This window comes from Cynocephalus volans, chromosome 4 (genome assembly GCF_027409185.1).
Source record: "Cynocephalus volans isolate mCynVol1 chromosome 4, mCynVol1.pri, whole genome shotgun sequence".
NCBI lineage: Eukaryota > Metazoa > Chordata > Mammalia > Dermoptera > Cynocephalidae > Cynocephalus > Cynocephalus volans.
Window position 1 is genome coordinate 159,379,340 of NC_084463.1, and position 22,298 is coordinate 159,401,637.

General features: G+C 53.4%; 2 protein-coding genes across 3 annotated transcripts; both read left to right on the forward strand.

Annotated features, from left to right (window-relative positions):
- Window positions 1–5,395: 5,395 nt before the first annotated feature.
- On the forward strand, window positions 5,396–7,088 carry LOC134377096 (cytochrome c oxidase subunit 8A, mitochondrial). Its single transcript, XM_063095710.1, has 2 exons — window positions 5,396–5,590; window positions 6,771–7,088. Exons 1-2 carry the CDS (start codon window positions 5,477–5,479, stop codon window positions 6,864–6,866), a joined length of 210 nt encoding a protein of 69 aa, XP_062951780.1. The 5' UTR covers window positions 5,396–5,476; the 3' UTR covers window positions 6,867–7,088.
- A 6,441-nt stretch (window positions 7,089–13,529) lies between these two features.
- OTUB1 (OTU deubiquitinase, ubiquitin aldehyde binding 1) lies at window positions 13,530–22,285 on the forward strand. 2 transcript variants are annotated; one of them, XM_063093867.1, is made up of 7 exons: window positions 13,530–13,608; window positions 15,241–15,302; window positions 15,560–15,658; window positions 20,257–20,375; window positions 20,659–20,743; window positions 20,863–21,057; window positions 21,184–22,285. In XM_063093867.1, exons 1-7 carry the CDS (start codon window positions 13,551–13,553, stop codon window positions 21,379–21,381), a joined length of 816 nt encoding a protein of 271 aa, XP_062949937.1. In that variant the 5' UTR covers window positions 13,530–13,550; the 3' UTR covers window positions 21,382–22,285. The 2 variants fall into 2 exon arrangements, with proteins under 2 accessions (XP_062949937.1, XP_062949938.1); XM_063093868.1 differs by having other exon boundaries at window positions 20,935–21,057.
- Window positions 22,286–22,298: the final 13 nt, after the last annotated feature.

A 22,298-nucleotide genomic window follows, 5' to 3' on the forward strand; every position in this document is an offset into this window, starting at 1 on the left:
GCCCTGCCCTGACCCCTGCCTGCTTAGGTTTCCCAGGCCCTTTTCTTCTGGTGAAACCGGCCCCTCCCTGCACTTTCTCCTCCTAGACTTTGCATTAATGCCCCTATTTTGTATACGGGGAAGCTAAGGCCCAGGTAGGGAAAGGGTCACCCAGAAAATCCGTGTTAGACCTGCGCGCCTCTCTCTGGCCCTTTCTTGAACCCTTTGGGCACTAGGCCCTTCCTGAGACTCTCAGGGTCTCCTGCTGCTGGTCCCACCCCAAGGAGTCATTCCCCAACAGGCACATGGAGAGGCCCTCAGTGAGAGCCATAGGGTGGCTCCTAGAGAGCAGCCAGCTCCTTGTCTGCACACCTCTGCCCTGCAGCCTCCCTCTGGCCAGCCCCAGAGCTCGGTGCCTGGTATCCACTCAACATGTCCGGGCGAGAGGCCAGGCCAGGCAGGGAAAGGAGACCCAGAGCTCAGGTTCTTACCAGCTCTAGGTCAGATGCTCAGGGAGGTGGCAAACTCCAGAAGATGTGCAGAGGAGGGCGGCTGAGGGATTTATATCTGCTATCTCCATAGGACAGAGGTGCCGTCTCCTCTCCAGGACTTACAAGCTCCATATTTTGACATAGTCCAGAGCAGCTGTTGGGACAAAGCCTTTCATGGACAGGAGGCCAGGCCTGGGATGGGGGGCACACAGTGTTTCTCCATCCCATGTATAGCCAGAGGGGGCCAGCTTTGGGATGGGGCACCTGGTATCTTCCCAGTCCACATATGGCCTTCAGGGACTGGGGTCCTGGAGTGTGAAGCTGGTGTCAGGGCAAGGGACCAGCTCCCCTACCCATCCCCCAGGCTTGGGATCTATTCCTGGTGCCCCACTCAGGGAAGAGGGATTGGGGGGAACAGCTTGGGCCCTTGGATCAGAGACAGGACTAGGCTGGGACTTTTAGGCCTCACTCCTTGGTGGGGAGAATCTCGCAGCAATAGGACAGTGGTGGGCAGTCCCCCACTGGGGAATTGAGCTCTGCATCCTTGCAGGCAGCACAGCAACTGCCCATGGTGTTTGAGGGGATCTCTGTCCCGTGGAAGCCTGTCCAAGGTCCCTTTCTCACAGAGAGTCTGTCAGCCCCTGGTGCAAAGCTCCCTCATTGGACTGACAAACCCCCTCTCATTGCTTGTTTATTTTAATGCCATTGAGTGTCCAGTGTGGAATCCTGGAAAATGCAACAGAAAAAGACCAAAAATCACCTATTTTCACTCCACCATCTAGAGAACATCACTGTTCACAATTTGTGTGTGTCCTTCCAGATTTTTATATATGCATGTCTATTTCTCTATTTTTTTCTTCATTTTAGCAAAACAAGATCATATCACACGTTATGTTTTCCCTGCTTTTTCTCGTCTGTTTTTAAAAAAAGTTTTTAGGGGCTAGTCTGTTAGTTCAGTTGGTTAGAGCACAGTGTTATAACACAAAGGTCAAGGGTTCTGATCCCTTTATGGCCAGTGCCAAAAAAATTTTTTTAATAGAAGTCTAACAGACATACAGAAGAGTGCACAAATCACAATAGTCCCACTATTCACAATTGGCTTATCACAGAGTGAAGACACTGGAGTGACCAGCACCCAGAAGCCCATCACGGCTCTCCCAGGCCCCATGCCCTCCCACTTCCCCCAGGACCCCCACCCCTGACTCCACGTAATGGCTTGGACCTGCTTGCCTCGTCCTCTATGTAGATAGGACCACACAGTCTGTGCTCTTTTGTGTCTAGCCTCTTCCCCTCAATGTTATGTTTGTGGGACCCCCAGCGCTGTCGCTGTGGTTTGTTCCTTTTCACTGCTCTGCAGCGTTCATTGTATAAGTTCACCGCACGGTTTCACTGCCCTCTTGTTGAAGGACTGTACCTGGTTTTTGGGAAGGGTGGGCTGTTGGGGGGCATGAGGGGAAAGGGCAGAGGCATTGGTACTAATCCAACAGACAGACCAAGGAGCAAGCCCTGCCCTGGCACTGGCAGAATCAGCTGCGTTACTGAATCTGCCTGCCAACCTCTCTTTCCTCCTCTCTGATGGGGGTTCTGAGAGAAGCCACGTCTTAGGGAGGGGCTTGAGGAAAGCCCTGGAACAGAGCACAAATGTTCAATCCTTTTTCCAAAGTGTGGTTCCCCAAGGGAGTAGCCTGGGAAACACCAGAAAGGCCCATCCCTTCCTAAAGCATTTCCAGGCCTCTTGCCTGTGTTGGGGCTCAGGACACACTACCCCAAAGTATGGCAGTAGAGACCAGAATATGCCACCCCAAAATATACTTCTTTAGCATATTTTGAGCTGGCTATTGTGAGAAACTGCCGACATAGGAGTAGGTCTGGGGCTGGCCAGTTAGCTCACTCAGGAGAGCATGGTACTGGTAATGGCAAAGTCATGGGTTTGGATCCCTGTACTGGCTGCCACCAAAAAAAAAAAAATAAAAAAGGAAAGGAGTACTTCTGGATGGAAAGCTGTCTTTTTTTGTGTGTGTGTGTGGCAGATAGCCAGGAGGGAGATTGGAGCCCATGACCTTGGTGTTGTTATGAGGTTGTACTCTAACCAGCTGAGCTAACCAGCCAGCCCCAAACCTACCCTTTTGTAAAAATCTATAAAGGAAATCTACATTAGTAAAAGTGCATCAGGAAGAGGGCTGCTCCAGACAACTTTTATTACTTGAGAGGCTTTTTATCTGCATAACAAGACAACCTTTATTCACCCCACATTTCCTTCCCTCACCCTCCCTGACAGTCCCCCCTCAAGTCCCTAGCCCCTATTTCTTTCTTTACTTTAGGATGCTATATAAGCCTCACTCATCTGACCCTTCTTTAAGTGTCATTTTTTGTGGGACTCCCATGCATTTTCATGTAATTAAAAATAGTTTTTCTGTTAATGTGACTTATGTCAATTTAATTTGTAGCCCAGCCAAAGAACCTGGAAGGTGGAGGGGAGCCATTTTTCCCTCCCCTACTCCTGGCTGTGCTGTAATCTGGGAGTTATTCCTTTGTTTTTGAGCGCCAGACAAGCTCAGAAGGGCAGCAGGAGGTCTTTGCCTCTTCCTTCTCCTTGTGGCAGGCAGCTGGGGCCTGGGCTTCTCAACCCTGTGCCCCTGCAGATGGGGGAGGGGAGATTAGAAGCAGCCGTCCTGGGCTGTTTGCCAGGGCCCAGGGCAGGACAAGGACAGGGGGCCTGGTAGCTGGGAGTGGAGCTGGGCCAAGACTGCTGGACATTAAAATTACTTAAGAATGGGGTAGGGAAGGTGGGAGAGGGGTGAAGAGGGGTCCAACATACCTTGGGGCCTGGGAACACATCCCTCCAGAGGAAGTTCAAGCACAACTTGCCCTCTGAGGCACCCTGGTCCATGGGGTAGAGGGTTCTATTTCTGTGATAACCCCCTGCCCATAGGACTGAGATTTCTCTTCCAAAGTTCTTGTTTTCTCATTCCCTTGCTACCCACGCCCACCCCCTGCAGCAGCCTGTGATGCTATTGACCTAGATGTCAAAACTGGAACTTTGGGAACTCTCCCTCTGCAGCAGCTTGTGTGGTGGTTAAAAGCATAGGTCTTGGAGAAGACAGACCTGCTCTGCAATCCTTGCTAGGCAGCCTTGTAGCTTGAGCAGGTCACCCTGCTCTTCAGACCTATTTCCTCTTTTGTAAAAATCTGAACTAATAGCATGTTCTTCATGACTGTTCCTCACACCAGCTGGCAGGTGTGAGGAACAATCCCTTGACCTTGGTGTTATCAGCACCATGATCTAAACAACTGAGCTAACTGGCCAGCCCATTAATGACATTGTTGGGAAGATGGAATGAGATTGTATGGTTAAGGCCTGGCTCAGTGGCTGGCCCTGTACCCCCTTTCCTGGTTCACCTTCTATCTTCTTGAATACTGCCCAGCCCCTTGCAGTTCATAAACATTCTGAGTGTCTGAAGTGTGCCAGGCCATTTGGAGACAGTGGTGAACCAGACACAGGCTGTGCCTTCAAGTGGCCACCTCGTCTCAGGATGGAGAGCCACCCTGTGGGTAGTGCTATCACAAATGCTACTGCGCACAGAGGAGGCCCAGGCCTGGGTGGCCAGCAAAGACTTCCTGAGGCAGTGCCACTCCAAGTCATTTCCTAGCACATCATGTTTTTATTTTCACCATGGCACTTATGGTAACTTTTCATTAAGTGCTTGTTTATTGTCTGTTTCTTCTCTCCAGAATGTCAGTTCTGTGATGAGAGAGATCTTGTCCACCTTGTTCACTACTGGTGTCTAAAGCAGTTCGTGACACACAGTAGGGGCTAATAAATATTTGTTAAATAAAGTAAGCTGTATCACTAGGGCCGGCCTGTGGCTCACTCGGGAGAGTGTGGTGCTGATAACACCAAGGCCCCGGGTTCGGATCCAATATAGGGATGGCCGGTTCGCTCACTGGCTGAGCATGGTGCTGACAACACCAAGCCAAGGGTTCCGATCCCCTTACCGGTCATCTTTAAAAAAAAAAAAAAAAAAGAGTAAGCTGTATCAGTAAGCGGAGGCCAAGAAGTAGGAGTTATATGGTGAAAAAGGAAGGCTAGGCAGGATTTGAAAAAGTGTTCAAGGAAGAACATAAAATGCAAAGAGGCAAAAGGCTTGGGGGACGGTGGGGGTGGGGGGGACCAGAGAACAAGGGCCAAGATGTAGGATATTGAGAGATGAGGGTGGATAGTGAGGTCCAGGAATTAGAACTTTGTCTAGAAAGCAATGGGGAGCCACTGACAGCATATGACTTGGTCAGATTTACGGTTAAAAAAAGGGAGAGAGAGAGGAAGGGAGGAAAGAAAGGAAGAGTAGGGAGGGACGTTGGCTGCCACTGCGCGGAGACTGGAGATGAGAGGGTAATGGCAGATGGGGGGTTCAGTTATGAGGCTGGTGTCGAGCTCGGGCCAGAAATGAGGGCGGGCTGGCGGACGAGGGGATTTCCCCATAGAGATTTAAGAGACTGAATAGAGGGCTGAGCCCGTGGCGCACTCGGTAGCGTGCTGCGCTAGCAGCGCGGCGACGCTCCCGCCGCCGCGGGTTCAGATCCTATATAAGGATGATCGGTGCACTCCCTGGCTGAGCGCCGGTCACCGGAGAAAAAAAAAAAAAAATAAGAGACTGAATAGAAAGCAGCGTCAAGAATGCCGCCGCGGCTTCTCACTTACTTGATTGGGTAGCCCCGAATGTTACTTAGGAAAACACACGGCCTTGGAGGCGGGACATAACCAAAGGGAACGCCCCCTCGCGCTCCGCCCATCAGTGGTAGGACGGCGTCGATTGGCTGTTTCGAGGAACGCGCCAAAACCTGCCGGGGGGGGGGGCGGGAGGCGTATCCCTGCGCCATTTCCGGGGGACTTCCGGGCCGCCGTTTCCCGGCCTCCCCAGTCCCGGAAGTTCCGGCCGCTGCTGCCATTTTGACTTCCTGACCTTGGGTTCCTGCTGGCCGCTGTGTGTGGTCTCCTAGGTGAGGTCATGTCTGTCCTGACGCCACTGCTGCTGCGGGGCCTGACAGGCCCGGCCCGGCGGCTCCCCGTGCCTCGAGCCCAGGTGCATTCCAAGCCGCCGCGGGAGCAGCTCGGGACCATGGTGAGGAGCGGCCCAGGGAGGGCACGGGAGGTCGCGCCCGCGGGCTGGACCTCGCGGCTCGCAGTGCTGGTTTGGGCGTGTCGAGGGCGCGAACGAGGCGGGGTCAGACCCTCAGGGTCCTACATCTCGGGGGTCAGACCCTCAGGGTCCAGCCCTGTCGAGTACTCGCTGGGCAGCCTCGAGCAAGCTCCCGTAGCCCTCTCTGAGCCCGTTCACCGTCGGCTCCCTGGGGGATGTCTGACAACTGTCAGCGACGGCAGTGGTGGTTCTACTATTTATCACCAGTTATTAGAGAGGGGGCACGAGTACCGCAGTAGGTCTTCGGGATTCCCAGAAGTGTGTGAGCGTTTAGTTCTGTATAACTTTCCCCTGTTTGGAGCTTTTATACATGCACCTGCCTCAGTGGCGGAACTCGGCCTTGAACGCAAGTCTTCGGAACCTAAGTTCGTGGGCCTTGCGTTGGGAGCGGAGCCTGCAGAGCTCTGCACCTGAGGAAATAATAGTGACACTCATTGCGACTATCAAGGCATTCGCTGAGCGCCTGCTGTGTGCCAGGCACTGTGCTACGACTGCTGTGCTGGGCTCACTCGGTCCTCCCAGTGACTGAGAAGGAAGATTATCTCCATTTCGTGGCTGAGGGAACTGAAACTTAGGAGCAGTGTGTTGACTTGTCAAAAGTCACACCTTCAGTGACAAAGAAGGAATTTGAACCCAAGGCTGACTCCAAGTTGTTCTATGATCTTAACTACTATCGGAAGATGGTAGTGACTGTAAAGAGTCTTTTATCCCTAGCCTCAAAGGTCGAATAACATTTATGGAGAGGGGCAGTTGCAGAGTTACTGGCCTATGCAAGGTTTCTGAGTCTCAACAGACGAACCTTACAACAAGTTTAAATCCTTGTCCCAGCCCCTTCACTCTCTCATCTGGTGGTGGATTTCTCCCTGGATGCTACCTCAGGCTGCCCCTGGGAAGCTGTCACTCCTCCTCTCCTCATAGCTGACCCTTTACCTCAAGGCTTAGAGTGGGCCTTGGATCTGCTCTGTCCCCTCCCTGGAGCGTGATTTCCTTTAGTGTAGCATGTTAGACCTCCCACCTGCTTCTGAGTCTTGGCTCCCTGAGGGGGTTTCTGCTGCCTGAAGGATCCTTACTCTGGGGGTTCCTTCTTTCTTGTGCTCTGTAGGATGTCGTCATTGGGCTCACCTCCTGCTTCCTGTGTTTCCTCCTGCCGGCGGGCTGGGTCCTGTCACACCTGGAGAGCTATAAGAAGCGGGAGTGAAGCAGGCTGTCTTCTCCCTCATCCTGTGACCTGACCACCCCTGCCGGCCCATCCTGATTATGTTGCCTGCATTCCTGGCTGGCCCCCGCGGATCCTGTTCAATTCCAGTCAACTGTTCTGCAATCACGACCTCTCGATGTCTCTATTGTGACATCCTGGGACCACATAGATTGACCTGCTCCGTGGGGTCCCCTTGTAACAATAAAGTCTGTTTAAACCTTGCTTCAGAAACTCATTGTGCCTTCACTCCTGCCTCCATGTGCGCACTGAGGATGGTGCTGGTGGGCTGTGGAGAATGCCTGGCTGGCCGCATGTCCCTGCCCAGCTGACTGCCCTGCGGTGGGGTGTGTGTGCCTCAGCACTCACTACTCTTTGTGTACTTTCCTGCATTTAAATGGTTTCTGGCCCTTCTTGCTCACTCCCTCCAGCTGCGTTGGTTGTACCACGCTCAATGACTGTGTATATTATATGTCTGTGTATTTGTCTGTCCCCTTGGGGCCAGCTGTGCAGCTGAAAACCCTTTCTCTGTGGGGCCAGCCTTCCCTTTTTGTCCTCGGTGGTGGGCTCCAGTTATTTCTAAGGTGCTTGTTGCCTGTCCTAGTTGGGGTAAGGGGCCTTTGCATTTTTCATGTCAACTTCAAGGCCCCTTTCCTTCTAGCACCCTCCGTAGATGCTAATGAACTGACTGGTCTTTATTCTCTTCCTCCTTCCTTTTCCCCTCCACTACTTGACTTGGGGAATTCACTGCTCCTTTATCCCCAGAGGCCTTTCCTCAATGATTCTTTCTGGGTGGTGTCTCGGGGCTGGAGGTGCCTCAGTAGGGATGTTGCATGCGAAACGCTGCACACTGAGCTGAAATCCTGACTGCCGGTGTCTGAAAGGAACGCACTCACCCACTGGAATCCCACTCCTGGAGAAAGACATGATTTTACCTCTCCTTTATGTTCTCTTTTTGGGGATGAGGGAAGGCCAGTGACTTGGTTTTTACTGGAGCGACTTGGTTTCTGAACAGACACAGGTTCAGCGTCCCCCGTGGAGTTGAGTCTACCTGGGGTCAAACTATGGGCAAAGATGTCAGGTGAGAGCTCAGGAGTGTGGTTAGCTTTGGACCCTGGGTGTTCAGACACACATCTTCCCAGCTCCTCTGCTGCAGACTCTTGTCTTTTAACTACATCGACAGAAAATGTGACCTTGCTCTCCCACCTTTGTCCAGTCTTTCCTGTCCTTTTCGTGTGGTGTCCAGTGATGCCCATGGGACCCTGTGCCTGGATAGCGTAGCAAGTTCAGCTCCTGCCATGGCTCCTTCCTTGAGGGGTAGGAAGTGGTTCCCTGCCTCCTAGATGGCTCATTTTCTTCCACACAAACCAGCCTTTGTGTCTGAGGCTGAAGGGACAGGGTCTTTTTGGGGAAGAGCTTCCTGAGCCTGTTGGCCATCGTGGGGCCTAGAAGGCTATGAGGTATGCACAGGTTAGAATGTTGGCCAGGGGAGGGGAGAGCCACTGTTGGACCTGAAGGGCTGGCCTGAGTCAGGCTGAGGTGCTGAGCTAGGGGCATCCACCTGCCACCCACAGGTACCTCAGCAGCTCCCTTAGCTCTGAGGGTGCAAGGGCTTCATGGCTCCTCCCACACAATAGGGTCACCCCTTGTTCCACGCCTCATTCTGTGAGGCTTTCCTGTTCACCTTAGCTTCCAGGCGGAGTGGTGGCTGAGTGTCCATTCAGCCTGGCAGCTTGGCCTGGCAGCTCCTTTACTCTCTGGGGGAAGATGCATAGCGCTCGCTCAGTGTGGGTGAAGCTGGAGTGTGTGTGGCACGGGCCATTCTGACAGTTTCCACTAACTGAGTACAGGGTTCCGAGCTGCTTGGCCTTTGGTTGGCTCAAGGGTAGCTTTCCTCCAGCTATAGGCACAGATTAGGCATTGGGGCTGCCACAAAGCAAGTATGTGGCACCAGAAGAGGAGTTGTCTTGAGTTTCTGTGATAACTCCTCTGCCCTGCCAAGGGTTTGATTGGGTATCTCCCGTTTTTGTGCTGCTAGAGCTCAAAGGGATAGGTGATATTCCCCCAACCCAGGGAGACTGCTCCAGCCCAAAGTTCTCGTATGTCTTGAGCCACCACTCAGACTGGTTGGAAGCCAGTGGCTACAGGCAAGTCCTTGGCGGGCTGCAATCATTTCTGAGGTTGCTCATTGCCCTTCCTAGTTGGAGGATGCCCAACAGCTCCTGCAGCCCCCTTTTTTCCCACAAGCTGCCAGATCCTGCAGTATATGTAGGGGTGGGGGTAATATACTTGGGGGTGGGCAGGAGAGCTTAGAGTTTGAATGACCTGTCATGTTTGAACCCCATCCTCCTTGGTCCTCAGTGTGGCCACTAGACCTGAAATCTGGTTACCTTTCACTGGCCTTCCTCATCCCCAACAAGTCAGGGGCCTTGGAGCAATTCCCTATAGAGAAAGCAAAACTCCTTGTACTTTAAACAGCATTTTGGGGCTGGCCCGTTGGCTCACTCGGGAGAGTGTGGTGCTGATAACACCAAGGTCCCAGGTTCGGATCCTATATAAGGATGGCTGGTTCGCTCACTGGCTGAGTGTGGTGCTGACAACACCAAGTCGAGGGTTAAGATCCCCTTACCGGTCATCTTTAAAAAAAAAAAAAAAAAAAAACCCACAGCATTTTGTGTGTGGAGGTCTTGTGGCTGTGCCTGGTGTGCACACTGGGTGGGGGAGGCTGCAGTCCTGGTAGATGCTGTAATGTCAGAACAGTCCACTGGGAGTCAGGAGGCTTGGGTTTGAGGCCTGGCTTAGCCATTTACTGTATGATCTTTTTTTTTTTTTTTAAAGATGACTGGTAAGGGGATCTTAACCCTTGACTTGGTGTTGTCAGCACCACACTCTCCCGAGTGGGCCATGGGCTGGCCCTACTGTATGATCTTGAGCAAGTCATCCAGTCTCTCTGAGCCTCAGTTTTCAGGATTGTAAAATGAATAGGCAAAATAATGGCCCTCCAAAGATGTCCGTGCTCTAATCCCTAGAACCTGTGAATATGTTATCTTATATGGCAAAGGGGACTTTGCAGATGTGATTAAGGTTAATGACCTTGGACCTGCCCCACTCGGGGGAGAGTGGTGCTGATAATACCGAGGCCATGGGTTAAGATCCTATATAGGGACTGCCAGTTAGCTCACTGGGTGAGCGTGGTGCTGATACCAAGTCAAGGGTTAAGATCCCCTTACCAGTCATCTTTAAAAAAAAAAAAAATGGTTAATAACCTTGAAACAGTAGATTGTGCTGGATTATCCAGGTGGGCTCAATGTAATCACCTGAGTCCTGACCTGAAAAGGACTTGGCCTACTACTACTGCTGGCTTTGAGGATGGGGGAAATAGGCCATGAGCCAAGGGATGTGGTGGCCTCTAGCAGCTGGGAACAGCCCTCAGTTTATAGCCAGCAAGCATATGGGGACCGCGATCCTACAGCTGTAAGGAACTGAATTCTGCCAACCTGGCTGAGTTAGAAGCAACTCTCCCTTAGAGCCTCTGGAAAGGAATGCAGCCTTGCTAACACCTTGATTTTAGTCTGGTAAAAACCAGACTTCTGACCTTCAGAACCATAAGATAATAAATTCATGTTGTTTTAAGCTAGTAGGTTTGTGGTGATTTGTTACGGCAGCAATAAGGAAAGTAATGCATCACTCTCCTGGTGCTATGGAGGCCCTCACGAGCGGGGCTGGGGCCAGCTAATCCCTTAGCACACATAAAGCAAACTGAATGTAAGGCATTGATAGGATGATGGGTACCACCATGAAGAGTGTGGGTGGTGTGTTTGTTGGGGGGTCTCTCCTTTTGTTACCTCTGCCCGTCCTCTGCTTGCTTTCTGTCTTAGGTGGCCTGGATCCTGCAGGTGACTGTCACACCCCAGCTGGTGGCCTTGATGACCCTGCTCGGCTTCATCAGGCTGGCCTCTGCAGCTGTCAGAGCCTCCCTGACTGTGATTTCAGGGCTGGCTGCCTGTGGGCTATCGTTGGTCCAATTCAGTGGCAGCTCCAGAGGTTCATTTGGGGCCAGGCATGCCCCTACTTCTGCCACCTGGGCAGCTGCCTGACTCCCAAGTCTGCCCAGGATGGATTGCCTAGCCCTCATCTTTGGCCCACCCTTTGAGGCCTTCAGCTGGCCGTGGCCTTCCTGTGAGGACTGTGGCTGTCCCAGGGCCCATACCATATCCCCGTTGCCTCGGTCCACTCTGCCTGGCCCCCTCCCCTGAGAGGCGGAAGAGGTTGGTTGGGTGGGTCTGGAATCCATGTGCCTCATTAGGGGTTCTGGGCTGTTCTGTAAACTCTTCCTCTGTGGCTGAGGTTTCCCAGTCCCTGGGTCCCAGTATGGCCATGGTCTCATCCTCCTCCTCCACTTGACAGAATCCTATGGACATGGATGTGGGGCCTGGGCATGCTCTGGTTTGGCAGGATGGTGTGTGAGGAGGCACCTGTGCCATGTTGGTATTATGGTAGCTGCCTGTCACCTTTGTGACTGTATCCAACAACCAGCTTGAACCCAAGTGCCTGTGCTGCCTATGTCTTTACAGGCCCTCAGCAGCCAGGGCTAGCAGCGTGTGACCATTTCTGGGGCAGCAAATTGGGAGGCAGAGACTCCTGGCAAATCTGCGGGTGGGTTTCAGATGCTTCAGGACAGAGAATCAAAATTCTAAAACAGTTAAAGTAACAGACAGATGGAGTGGGAGTAAGAGAACAGTTATTAACCACCAAATAAAGTGGCATTGAAAAGAAGTGACCATCTGGGGCTGGATTAAGAGCCAAAGATTTCCCTCTGGCCATTTCCTTCTCATTCTGCCTACAAGAAGGGGAGGGCAAGGAAGGAGATGGGAGAGAATTCTCATTCACAGGACCTTTGTACATTAAAGGTGCAGGTCTGTCGTTCAAGCCCCAGACCCTGCGGTGGGAGGAAGGTATTTACAAGTACTTGGTGTTGGCAGTCTGGCTGCAGTCCAGCACTGACCCACAACGGGACTCCTTTTCCCTGGCCTGACTATTAGTCCGAACCCCAGCCCTCTGCATGGACTCCCCAGTCCAGATAAGGGATCAGGGATGGAGTCTTCTTATAGCTATTTTCAAGATTTTAAAAAGCCACAACAGCGGCTGGCTGTTTAGCTCAGAAGGTTAGAATATGGTGTTATAGCACCAAGGTCAGGGTTATAACACCAACCACTTCCAAAAAAAAAAAAAGCCAAACAAATCATGTCTTTGTCATCGACTGTCTTTACTCTTCATTTGGTAATACCAGTTCTCTCCTGCTGATTGCAGATCTGATGGGCAGTTATGGATTTCATTGTTAAAATAGGGAAAAGGAATGAACAGTTTGATAGGCATGGGGCCCAAATAAGGTGGACCTTTTGTTTTCTTGAGTTTGGAAGCAACTGCAAAGGCCCAGTGACCCAATAAATAGTAATTTGTATCCTTGCTGTGACAAGGCCAAGGTGGGCTGAGTGTGGTGAGCCTTGGCACCAACTGCACCCAGTCCACGTAACTAAGGAAAACGTTCTCAGTCATATTCCACTCCTGGCCTTTCACCAACAAAGGGAATCTGACCGGGTCTCAGGCACTGTTTCCTCAGGTGCTAAAGGACCATTGTGGAGAGTGAAAAGTTGGGAACTAGAGCACCAGACTGTAACCTCTCAACAGTATCTTCAGCATCTATGGCCTTGCCAGTTTTTAAATTAAACCTTTTATTTTTAGATAATTCCCAGGCAATTTTAAGAAATTATGGAGAAAGATCTCATGTACCCTTTACCTAGTTTCCCTCACTGATAACATCTTGCAAAACTACAGTAAAGCATACACCAGGATACAGACATTGATACAGTCAAGATAGGGAACATTGGAACATTTCCATCTTCACAAGGATCCTTCGCTTCCCTTTTTGCAGCCACACCAGCTTCCCTCCAGGCCCCCTCCTGAAGGAGGCTCCCTGGCAACCACTCATGTTTTTCCTTTTCTGTTAAGTCCTTGCTTTTTGGTTTTGTTTTTGTGGCTGGCCAGTACAAGGATCCAAACCCTTGACTTTGGTGTTATAACACCACGCTCTAACCAAGCTAAGTGGCCAGCCCTAAGTCCTTTCTTTTAAAAAGACCCTGCAGTTCTCACAACCTGAAGGACATGGAGCTCAACGTTAGGTTCCATGGCTTTGCCCTTGACACCAAGGGACACTTTCCCTACCAGAAGCAGATCACCAAAGCCGGCTGAGACTGCGAGGATCAGGGCAGAGGGGCGCGATGCTGGCCCGACTTCCCGTCCCCTTGGCCAGAAGCTCCGCACTGCAGCTACAATGGCCTGCGGTGAGGGCTGCAGTCCGCCGCAGGGATGTGGCCTTTGGTGATTTTAGTTTCATCTTCTTATCTCAATGACGCAATCTCCGTTCCAAGAAAACTGAATTGGCTCCAGGAGGCTCTTACCACCGCCGCGAACTTTGGGAGACTGGGAAGATGGAGCCGAGCAAGTGTGCGGGGTGGAGCTGCGGGCGGGGGACGACCGCCCTGGCTCTGGGAGCCCATCAGGAGACGAAGCCAGAGGGGATCCCGTTGCTAGGGACGTTGTCAAGGAGGGGCCAGGAGGAGGGGCTCACTTCCGGGAGGAGGGCAACTGGCAACCCGGAAGCGGTCGGCAGTGCGGCGCTGTTTAAAGATGGCGGCGGAGGAACCTCAGCAGCAGAAGCAGGAGCCGCTGGGCAGCGACTCCGAAGGTACCGATCGAAGGAGGGATGTCCGGCCCGGGCCGGCAGGGGCGATGCCGGGCCGGCTGTTCCCGAGGAGGTCGGGGAGGCAGGGCCACCGGCGGCCGGGGGCGAAGCGTGCGCCTGCCCCTTCCTCCTCCCGCTGCCTCCCCTCCCCCTCACAATGGAAGGAGCCGCCGCCGCGACCCCCGGCCGGGCGGGAGGGCGGGCGAGACGAGCGAGGCCCGCGGCCCTTCCCCTTCGTGCGCGCCCGGGGCGGGGCCCGGACCGCCCCGCCCTCCGCCCAGCCCCTCGGCGTCCGGCACCTGGCTCCCGGCGCCCCGAGCCCTCGCGCCCCAGCCCGTGCAGTCAGGCCCAGGCGGGGGCCGAGCCGCCCGCCTTCTCCAGAGCAGCCCGCGCCCGGCGGGCGTCGAGTTACCGCGGGCTACGGAGCACAAAGGAGCGGGCGGGCCGTTCGGGATGTCGCGGACGGCCCCGTATTGTGAGGGGCTGCCGGTGTTTGCCCCTGAGGGCTGCGACTTTCTTTTCCCGGGAGCCCCCTCTCCTGGCCTTGCATCCCCTTTCCGCCTGCCTAGGCATTGTTTTCTTAGACCCCTGAGGAGATGGGTCTTTCAGAAGCGGTCCCACCCTTTCCTTTTCCACCTACGAGCTGGGCCCTGGGGACTGAATAGGTCACTTGGGTAAGAGGGACAGGTCTGTTGCAGAGCAGTGTAGGGGATGGGTTGAGGCCCAGCTGAGAATCCGGGATGGTCAGGCCCAAAAGTGTTGACCTTAGGAGTCATTCAGCACACATGCACCCTCCATTCTAACCGTACACTCGAGGGACTGAGAGCTGGGAAACCCAAGGCCCCAGAATAAGAGACAGGACTAGAATTCAGGCCTCCTGGCTCCTCACCAGTGGCTGCTCAGCATGGAGTCTACAGGGTGGACCTGTCCAACTGGCTGATGATTCTAGAGCACTGAACGGTATGCCTCTAAGGTGCCACCTATTCCGTGATATTTCAGTGAGGGGAGAAAGGTGGTGGTATTAGCCCCATTTCACAGATGAGGAAAGGGCTCTGCAGTGAGGTAGCAGGGGAGAGGCATTTGTGGCGAAGAGCTCAGACTGGAATTAGACAAACCTGTATCTGACCATAGGTCTTTACTAGTTGTGACCTTGGGCAGATTACCTCATCTCTGCATTTGTTTTGTTTTGTAAAATGGGCACCATTAACAATACCCAGGACAGCAGGAGGATGAAGCGTGTGATCCAGTAAAGTGCAGGTTCACAGGATGCTCTCATCCAGCCCAGGACTCTTCCTGCTCATGTTACTTTCCTCAAGAGACCTCTCCTGGCCCCAGAGCATTCCCAGGCTGCTGGGAAGTGATGTTAGAAAGCACAGAGTAAGGGGTGTCAGAGCTGGAAGAGTGCAACATGGGGTGATCACCTCCACCACCTCATTTTAAAGATGAGGAAGCTAAAGCCCAGAAGGGGAAGGGACTTTGCCAAGATGACACAATTGGGTGGAGCAGGGTGTACGACATAGGCTTTTGGATTCAAGCCTGCCCTCCTGCTCCCGGGCTGCTCTTGTCCCTGTCCCAGCTGCCTGCAGTGGAGATGGCAGGACCCACTGTAATCCTTGGCTTTTTTCATTTTTCCAGGCGTTAACTGTCTGGCCTATGATGAAGCCATCATGGCTCAGCAGGACCGAATTCAGCAAGAGGTGAGGGGCTGAAGAGGGTGGGGGAAGCAGTGGCCAGCGACTCCATTGTGGATACATAGGTTGGGCCTGAGGCCCACTGTCTGTCTCTACTTTGGAAGCTTCCTCCTCCCCAGGCTATGCTAGGTTCTGGATGCCTTTATGGGGATTACTGTGCCACTCAGTGGCAAGCCCAGCACCCCTTTTGTAGGCATTCTGGCTTTTAGGTGTGGGTCACTCCGTCTCCCTGCCAGAGCATGATGGATTCCTGCCTCCTGCAGATCGCTGTGCAGAACCCTCTCGTGTCAGAGCGGCTGGAGCTCTCTGTCCTGTACAAGGAATATGCTGAGGATGACAACATCTACCAACAGAAGATCAAGGTAAGAGCCTGGCCAGAGAGGGCAGAAAGAGCCTTGGGGGCAGGAGCAGGAGAGTGCCTGCTTCACACCTGCTCCTTGCTGGGCCTAGCCTCTGAGAGGGTAGAGTGTTGGGGCCACCTCTTGTTGCTGGTTCTTGAGATGTGCAGGCTCTGGACTGAAAAAGATTTCCATTCAAATCCATGCTCACTTGGAAGAGTGTGGTGCTGATAATACCGAGGTCAAGCGTTCAGATCCCCATACCAGCCAGCCACCAAAAAAAAAAAAAATCCAGACTGCGACTCAGCAGCTGTATCCTTGGCAAATCTTTCAGTTTCTCTGAGCCATGGGTGTCCTCAGCTGTAAAATAGTGATAATGAAGGCATCTGCCCATAGGGTGGTTGTGAGATTGAGGGAGGTGGTGCTTGTGTGGGGGCTGGTGCTGGGAGGGCAGGAGGAGTGTGGCAGGGGTATGTCTCATAGCCTGCCTCCTGGATCTTTGTGGAGAGGCAGGCAGCTGTGGAGAAAGGGGCCACAGACATCTGGGCAGGGCCCTGCTGCATCACTCAGACTAAGGCAAGCCGGGAGGTTGCAGTGTGACAATGGCAGGTGTAAACAGTATCCAGTAGGCACAGCATGGGAGTTTAGTAAATGTTACTCTTCCCCCCTGTATTAGTCCATTTCTGTTGCTTATAAGAAAATACACAGAACTGGGTAATTTGTAAGAAAATGAAATTTATTGCTTACAGTTTCAGTGCATCTGGAGAGGGTCTTGGTGGTGGCGACAGTGATGGCAGGGTGTCACACTGCGAAAATTGTGGAGCAGAGAGACCAGAGTAACCTCCTCATTCACTCTCTTTTTAAAGCCCTCAGAACCACGCCCCTGACCACCATTATTAATCCATTCACTACATCACGGTCCTACAATCCAATCACCTCTTCAAGGCTCCACCTTTCAGTTGCCATAATAAGATTTTTCACCCTCTTACCAGTCACAGTGGGGGCCAAGTTTCTAATACATAAAACTTAGGGGACACAACTCAAGCTTCAGTGAGTTTTGGGGGAACATAATTCAATCCACTACACCACCCTTTCCCCCAAAGATCAGAGATGCTAAGAGCCTTCCACGTGGAAGAGGAGGAGGGGCCTTCAGGTGGCCAGGCAGGTAACCCAGGTGATTGAAGGTGGCCAGGTCAGGTGCGGAACAAGGAGGGCACCACAGCTCAGTATCAACCAGACAGTAGTCAGGAGTGGAGTTCCCTGGGGCAAGTGGGAGTGTCCATGTCTGTCACTCCATTGTTGCCAGATAATTTTTTCCTAGAGAAGCCAGAAATAATGAAATCTTCTGACTTCTAACAGTTGGCAGCTAATTCAAATCTAAAATGTTGGGTGGGCCAAACATACCTGCAGGCCAGATGCAGCCTTGTGTGATCAGTGGTCCACTGAAACCCCTTGCTCAGGGTGTTAGTGACTTCCCCAAGAGGCCTGTGGAGAGATGAAGGCCCTGGTTTTGGAGCCCAGCAGACCTGGGTTTGAGCCCTGGCTTCACCACTTCCGGTTCTGTGATCTTGGGCACTGAACTCCTGGAGCCTCTGTTGTTCGCTCTTCTCTGGGAGGAGGTGTCTTCTGCCTCACAGGGCAAGTGTGAGGGTGGAAGGACACGATGCTGGTCACAGGCTGGATTTAGTAAGCAGTGGGTTTCTCCTTGCCTCATGTGGCAGATTAGTGGAGTAGGGCCCCCATTTCAAGGCCTACCTGTCACACTAGGCCACCCTGGTAAAATCAACAGGATGGGCCTCGGGTTCTTCTCATCGAGTCATTCAGTGAATGAATGTCTAGAGGGTGTTGTCTGTGCAGGAATCTGCCTCATTGCCCTTGACACCCCTATTCTGTGTGCTGTGTCTGAGCCCACCTTTTTTGCCTGTGCCGAGAGACAGGGCTATGACAGCAGAGCCCAAGCAGACCTGGGTGCAGGCTTTGCTGCTCTGTGAAATGGGCTTCCGTGAGGATTCATAGGGTAATGGATATTAGCCTTAAGGAAAGTGCCCTGCACAGAGTAAGTGCTCAGAATGACTATAGTAGCTGTTCTGGTAGTGACAATGATTTGGGCCCTTTGTAGTCACTGTGTGCTGTTCATTTAACATCTTATCAAGCATGTACTGTGGTCAAGGTGCTGTTTTATGTACTGGAGATAGAGTGATGACTAAAACTGACAAACTCCTGTCTCATAAAGCTTACAGTTCAGAGTGGAAAGCCAAAGGGGGAACTAAAATGTGTGGTTTGTCAGAAGGTGGTAAGTGCTGTGCAGAAAGATGAAGAAGGGAAAGGAGATTGGGAGTGGGAGGGTTTACAATTAGGGCAGTTGGGTTAGGCCTCACTGAGAAGCTGGTATTTGAGTAATGAATGAATGGAAGGAGGCAAGGGCGCCAGCCGCAAGGCATCTGAGAGCCACACAGGCTGCAGCGGGAGGGCGCCCTGGCAGTTGGAGGCCAGTGTGGCTGGAGCAGAGTGGGAAGCAGGAGAGGGAAGGAGGTTGTGTGTGTGTGCGCATGTGCGTGCGTGTGTGTGTGTGTGTGTGTGTGAGTGTGATGGGGCACGTCTAACAGGTTACTCTGGTCACTTTTGCTGCTGGACTGAGAATAGACTCCAGGGGGCAAAGGGGAGGCAGGGAGACCTGCCAGGAGGCTCTTGGAGTAAAACCTGCAGAAGGTGGGAGTGACTGGGAGCAGGGTGGTAGAGTTAAACAGCGAAAAGTGGTTGGATAGTAGATACAGTGAAGGTAGAGCTGAGAGGATCTGCTGGGCTTGAACAGCTTACAGCCAGAGTTGTGGTGGATTGATGTGGAGAGGCCCCAGTGAGGAGCAGGTTAATGGGAGGTTAAGGCTCGGCTGCCTGTGGACAGTCCAGAGGAGGCGTTGGGGAGGCAGTTGGATGTGAGAGCCAAAATCGGAGTTGAGGGCTAAGATGTGGGTGAAGATTTATATTTGGGGCTATTTAATCCTCAAGACTGCTGTCATCAAGAAAACAAGTATAGTTTAAAAGTGGAAGCTGTCCCAGGCCTGAGCAGGGTTGTGCAGGCTCGTGGTTCCCCTGGCAGGGGCACTGTGGATTGGGTATGTGTCATGACCATCTTCTGGCAGGTGACACACGGTGTCTTGAGGAAGGGTGCTGTATGGTATGGTGGTGGCCCTGATCTTCAGAACTTACAGAGATGAGGAAGAGTGCCTAGGAGGGAGACAAGGAGAGGGTGGGGTCCGCCATCCAGGTGCCTCAGTGCTGCTGAGGGGCCAGTCTGAGGAGGAGTGGCTTAACCCTCCAACTTAGTGACCTTGATTGATGCAAAGTCTCCCATGGCAGAGAGAAGTGGCCACAGTGAGTGTAGACAATTTTATGGGGAGTTTTACTGTAAAGGAAAGCAGACAAATTGGGCGGTAACTGGAAAGGTATATGAAGTCCAGGTTTTTTCTTTTTAGAGCAAGAACTAATCGTATGTTTATATGTTGTGTGGGTCTAAAACTGTAAACCAGTAGAGAGAGAAAAAACTGATGATGCAGGAGGAGAGAGAGGCTTGAACCTGAGGGAGGGGACAGGCTGGTGTGGAGGGGAAGGGCAGCTTAGGTAGCAGCCAGGACAGATCTCTGAGGATCGAGGCTGTTGGGGGCTGAGGAGGTTCTCAGTGCGAAAGGACACAAGGTCATCGTCTGAGGAGGGAGGGAGGGTAGGGGAAGATGGCTAGGGGCTCAAGAGAGTGGAGAAGGCATGAAATAGCCTCGCCATTGGGGAAGGGGCAGGGGCCCAGGCCAGGGGAGGGAAACGTCCCTGCCAGGAAGCACTGTCAGCCCACTAGTGTGTGGAGGTGCAACAGACAGAAGAAATTCCATTTCATTTTGGGAGGAAACCAGATAAGACTGAATGGAGATGGTACCTGTGAGGCAGGGAAGGATCTAGAAGTAGACAAGAGAGACTGTTGCAGCCCTGGGAGGACTGCAGCAAAGGCCTGGCTGTGGGAGGACTGTTCTCAGTCTGGGGGAGTGGGCTGTTCAGTGGGGGGCTCACACCCCACCGAGGCATAGAGCCTGGCACCATGCCCCCTGCCCTGCCTTGCTTGCCCTGAAGTTCTCTTGGGGTGAAGGGCTGGAAAAGCTGCATTGGTCAAGGACAGATTCACTTGCCTGTTTTTGTAAACAAACAGCCCTCCAGATCCAGCAACATGGCATGGCCCTTGGCTGGTGACTGCTTTGGTGACCCATTCAACCAGTTTGTACATAAGTGTGCAGCTTCCTGAGCCTTTTTTGTTTTGTTTTGTTTTGTTTTTTTGGCAGCCAGCCAGTACAGGGATTGATCCCTGGACCTTGGTGGTATCAATGCCACACTCTTACCTACTGGGTTAAATGGTCAGCCCCTCCTGATGCTTTCTTGGGGGGCTCTGGGCAGTGGGTCACTAAGTGGCTCTTGTCATCACATTCAGCAGCCTGGAGTCAGGAGCCAGGAACAGCAGCAGGTGGCTGCCTGGAGCTCAGTTGCCACCTGTTGTGGTGTGACTGTTATGGGGGGCATTTCCTTGGGCAGCCCTGGTTCTGGCCTGATGTTGACGGGTTGTGGGTGGGGCTGCTTCTCTGTAGGACCTCCACAAAAAGTACTCATACATCCGGAAGACCAGGCCTGATGGAAACTGCTTCTATCGAGCTTTTGGATTCTCCCACTTGGAGGCACTGCTGGATGACAGCAAGGAATTGCAACGGTGAGGAGGGTGGGCACTTGGGCACTGAAGGAGGTGGGCAAGGGCTCACCTGAGGGACTTGCGGGGCTCCCTCCTCTCGCTGGATGAACAGAAGGTGTAGTTCCACATCACACCAGAGGACAGGTTGCTTGGTGCTTCCATTCTAAGCTGGGGGTGGGGACTGGCCTGTCTGAGGCTGGCCAGACAGTGTTGGCTGGGCCCTTGCCCCTGGACCAGCCTCTCTGGGCTCCTGCTCTGCTGGCTGGGGAGCCCATGCTGGCCTTCCGTTCCCTCCCGCCCACAGGTTCAAGGCTGTGTCTGCCAAGAGCAAAGAGGACTTGGTGTCCCAGGGCTTCACTGAGTTTACAATTGAGGATTTCCACAACACGGTGAGCCCTGATGCTCCTGTCCTGGGTTCTGCCAGGGTGGAGGGTAGCTTGCCTGGCTGTGATGGGGTTGGCCCATCTCCTCCTCCCTCATCTTACCCTTTGTCCCTCCATGGGGGCAGTTCATGGACCTGATTGAGCAGGTGGAGAAGCAGGTCTCCGTAGCTGACTTGCTGGCCTCCTTCAATGACCAGAGCACCTCGGACTACCTTGTGGTCTACCTGCGGCTGCTCACCTCAGGCTACCTGCAGCGGGAGAGCAAGTTCTTTGAGCACTTCATCGAGGGCGGGCGGACTGTCAAGGAGTTCTGCCAGCAGGTGCCACCCCCTCCCCACTTGTCTGACTTGGGACCCTCCCTTTTTACTCCCTGGGGAAAGCAACAGGAGTTGCAGGGGCATGGGGAGGGGCAGTAAGCCGAGCCCTAACCTGCCCCTGTGCCACAGGAGGTGGAGCCCATGTGCAAGGAGAGTGACCACATCCACATCATTGCGCTGGCCCAGGCCCTCAGCGTCTCCATCCAGGTGGAGTACATGGACCGCGGTGAGGGCGGCACCACCAACCCGCATGTCTTCCCGGAGGGCTCCGAGCCCAAGGTCTACCTTCTCTACCGGCCTGGACACTACGACATCCTTTACAAATAGGGCTGGCCCTGGCCTGCCGCTGCCCTGCCTGCCCTCCCCTCTGCCAGGCGCTAGACATGTACAGAGGTTTTTTTGTGGTTGTAAATGGTCATATTTCACTCTTCCCCTTTTTTCCTGTCATACAACCTTCCATGTTTTATTAAAGGGGATGCTGGTGGTGAGCCGCGTGTGTGCCTGTCCCTGCACTGCTGCCCGCCTGGCTGCTGTGTGTCTGGCTGTGACCCTCCCCCCAGGTGGGTTCCCCCAGCTTTCCATCTGTCTACCCCCAGGCTTCCCTACGAGGAACAGTTTTGAGGGGGCCAGTCCTCTTGGGGACCCCTCTTGGCTACTTGGAGTTCTGCTTCCTTAAGTCCTCACCCCTTTCCTCCTTAGCTGGCCCACTGGTTTCCATGGGAATCTAAATTCCTTGGGGACTTACCCAGGGTCCCAGGGCTACCAGCACTTGAAGCTGCTCCCTCACAGGCCCTGCGTTCATTCTACCATCCTGGCCAGGGTCCCAGACCCAGCTCCCTACCTTCCACCCGATCTGCACGGTCAGGGAGTCCTGGATGGAGAGGGCTATGTGATGCTGGGGCCTGGCTCAGGGCAGGTGGAGGAGCAGGGGCACCCACAGTGTGCCCCCAGGTGGTGCCTACCTGGTGGGGGAGGGGTAACCTTCAAATCTGCACTTGGTCCTCAGTCCTCAGATCTAGGCAGGACTTGCCAGTCCCCCTCTTCCCCCCACCCTGCCCCTGGGCCCCTGCCTGTGCCTGCTTTGCCCCCCTTTGCTTGGGCCACGTGTGTCTGCCTTGCCTGCCTTCTTGCCTTCACCTCTTTTCTCCCCCACCCCAGCTCATGTGGGCCTTCAGCTCCCAGGCTGTGAGGTCTGCGGGGCAGGCCCTCAATAAATGTGAAGTGCTGCTGCTGCCTCCGCCGTC

Excerpts from the sequence above, each read along its gene's own strand:
- LOC134377096 (XM_063095710.1), top strand. The coding sequence starts at position 5,477 with ATGTCTGTCCTGACGCCACTGCTGCTGCGGGGCCTGACAGGCCCGGCC. Across the intron at positions 5,591-6,770 it reads GGGAGCAGCTCGGGACCATG|GATGTCGTCATTGGGCTCAC; the intron begins GTGAGGAGCGGC and ends TGTGCTCTGTAG.
- OTUB1 (XM_063093867.1), top strand. The coding sequence starts at position 13,551 with ATGGCGGCGGAGGAACCTCAGCAGCAGAAGCAGGAGCCGCTGGGCAGC. Across the intron at positions 15,303-15,559 it reads AGGACCGAATTCAGCAAGAG|ATCGCTGTGCAGAACCCTCT; the intron begins GTGAGGGGCTGA and ends TGCCTCCTGCAG. Across the intron at positions 15,659-20,256 it reads TCTACCAACAGAAGATCAAG|GACCTCCACAAAAAGTACTC; the intron begins GTAAGAGCCTGG and ends GCTTCTCTGTAG.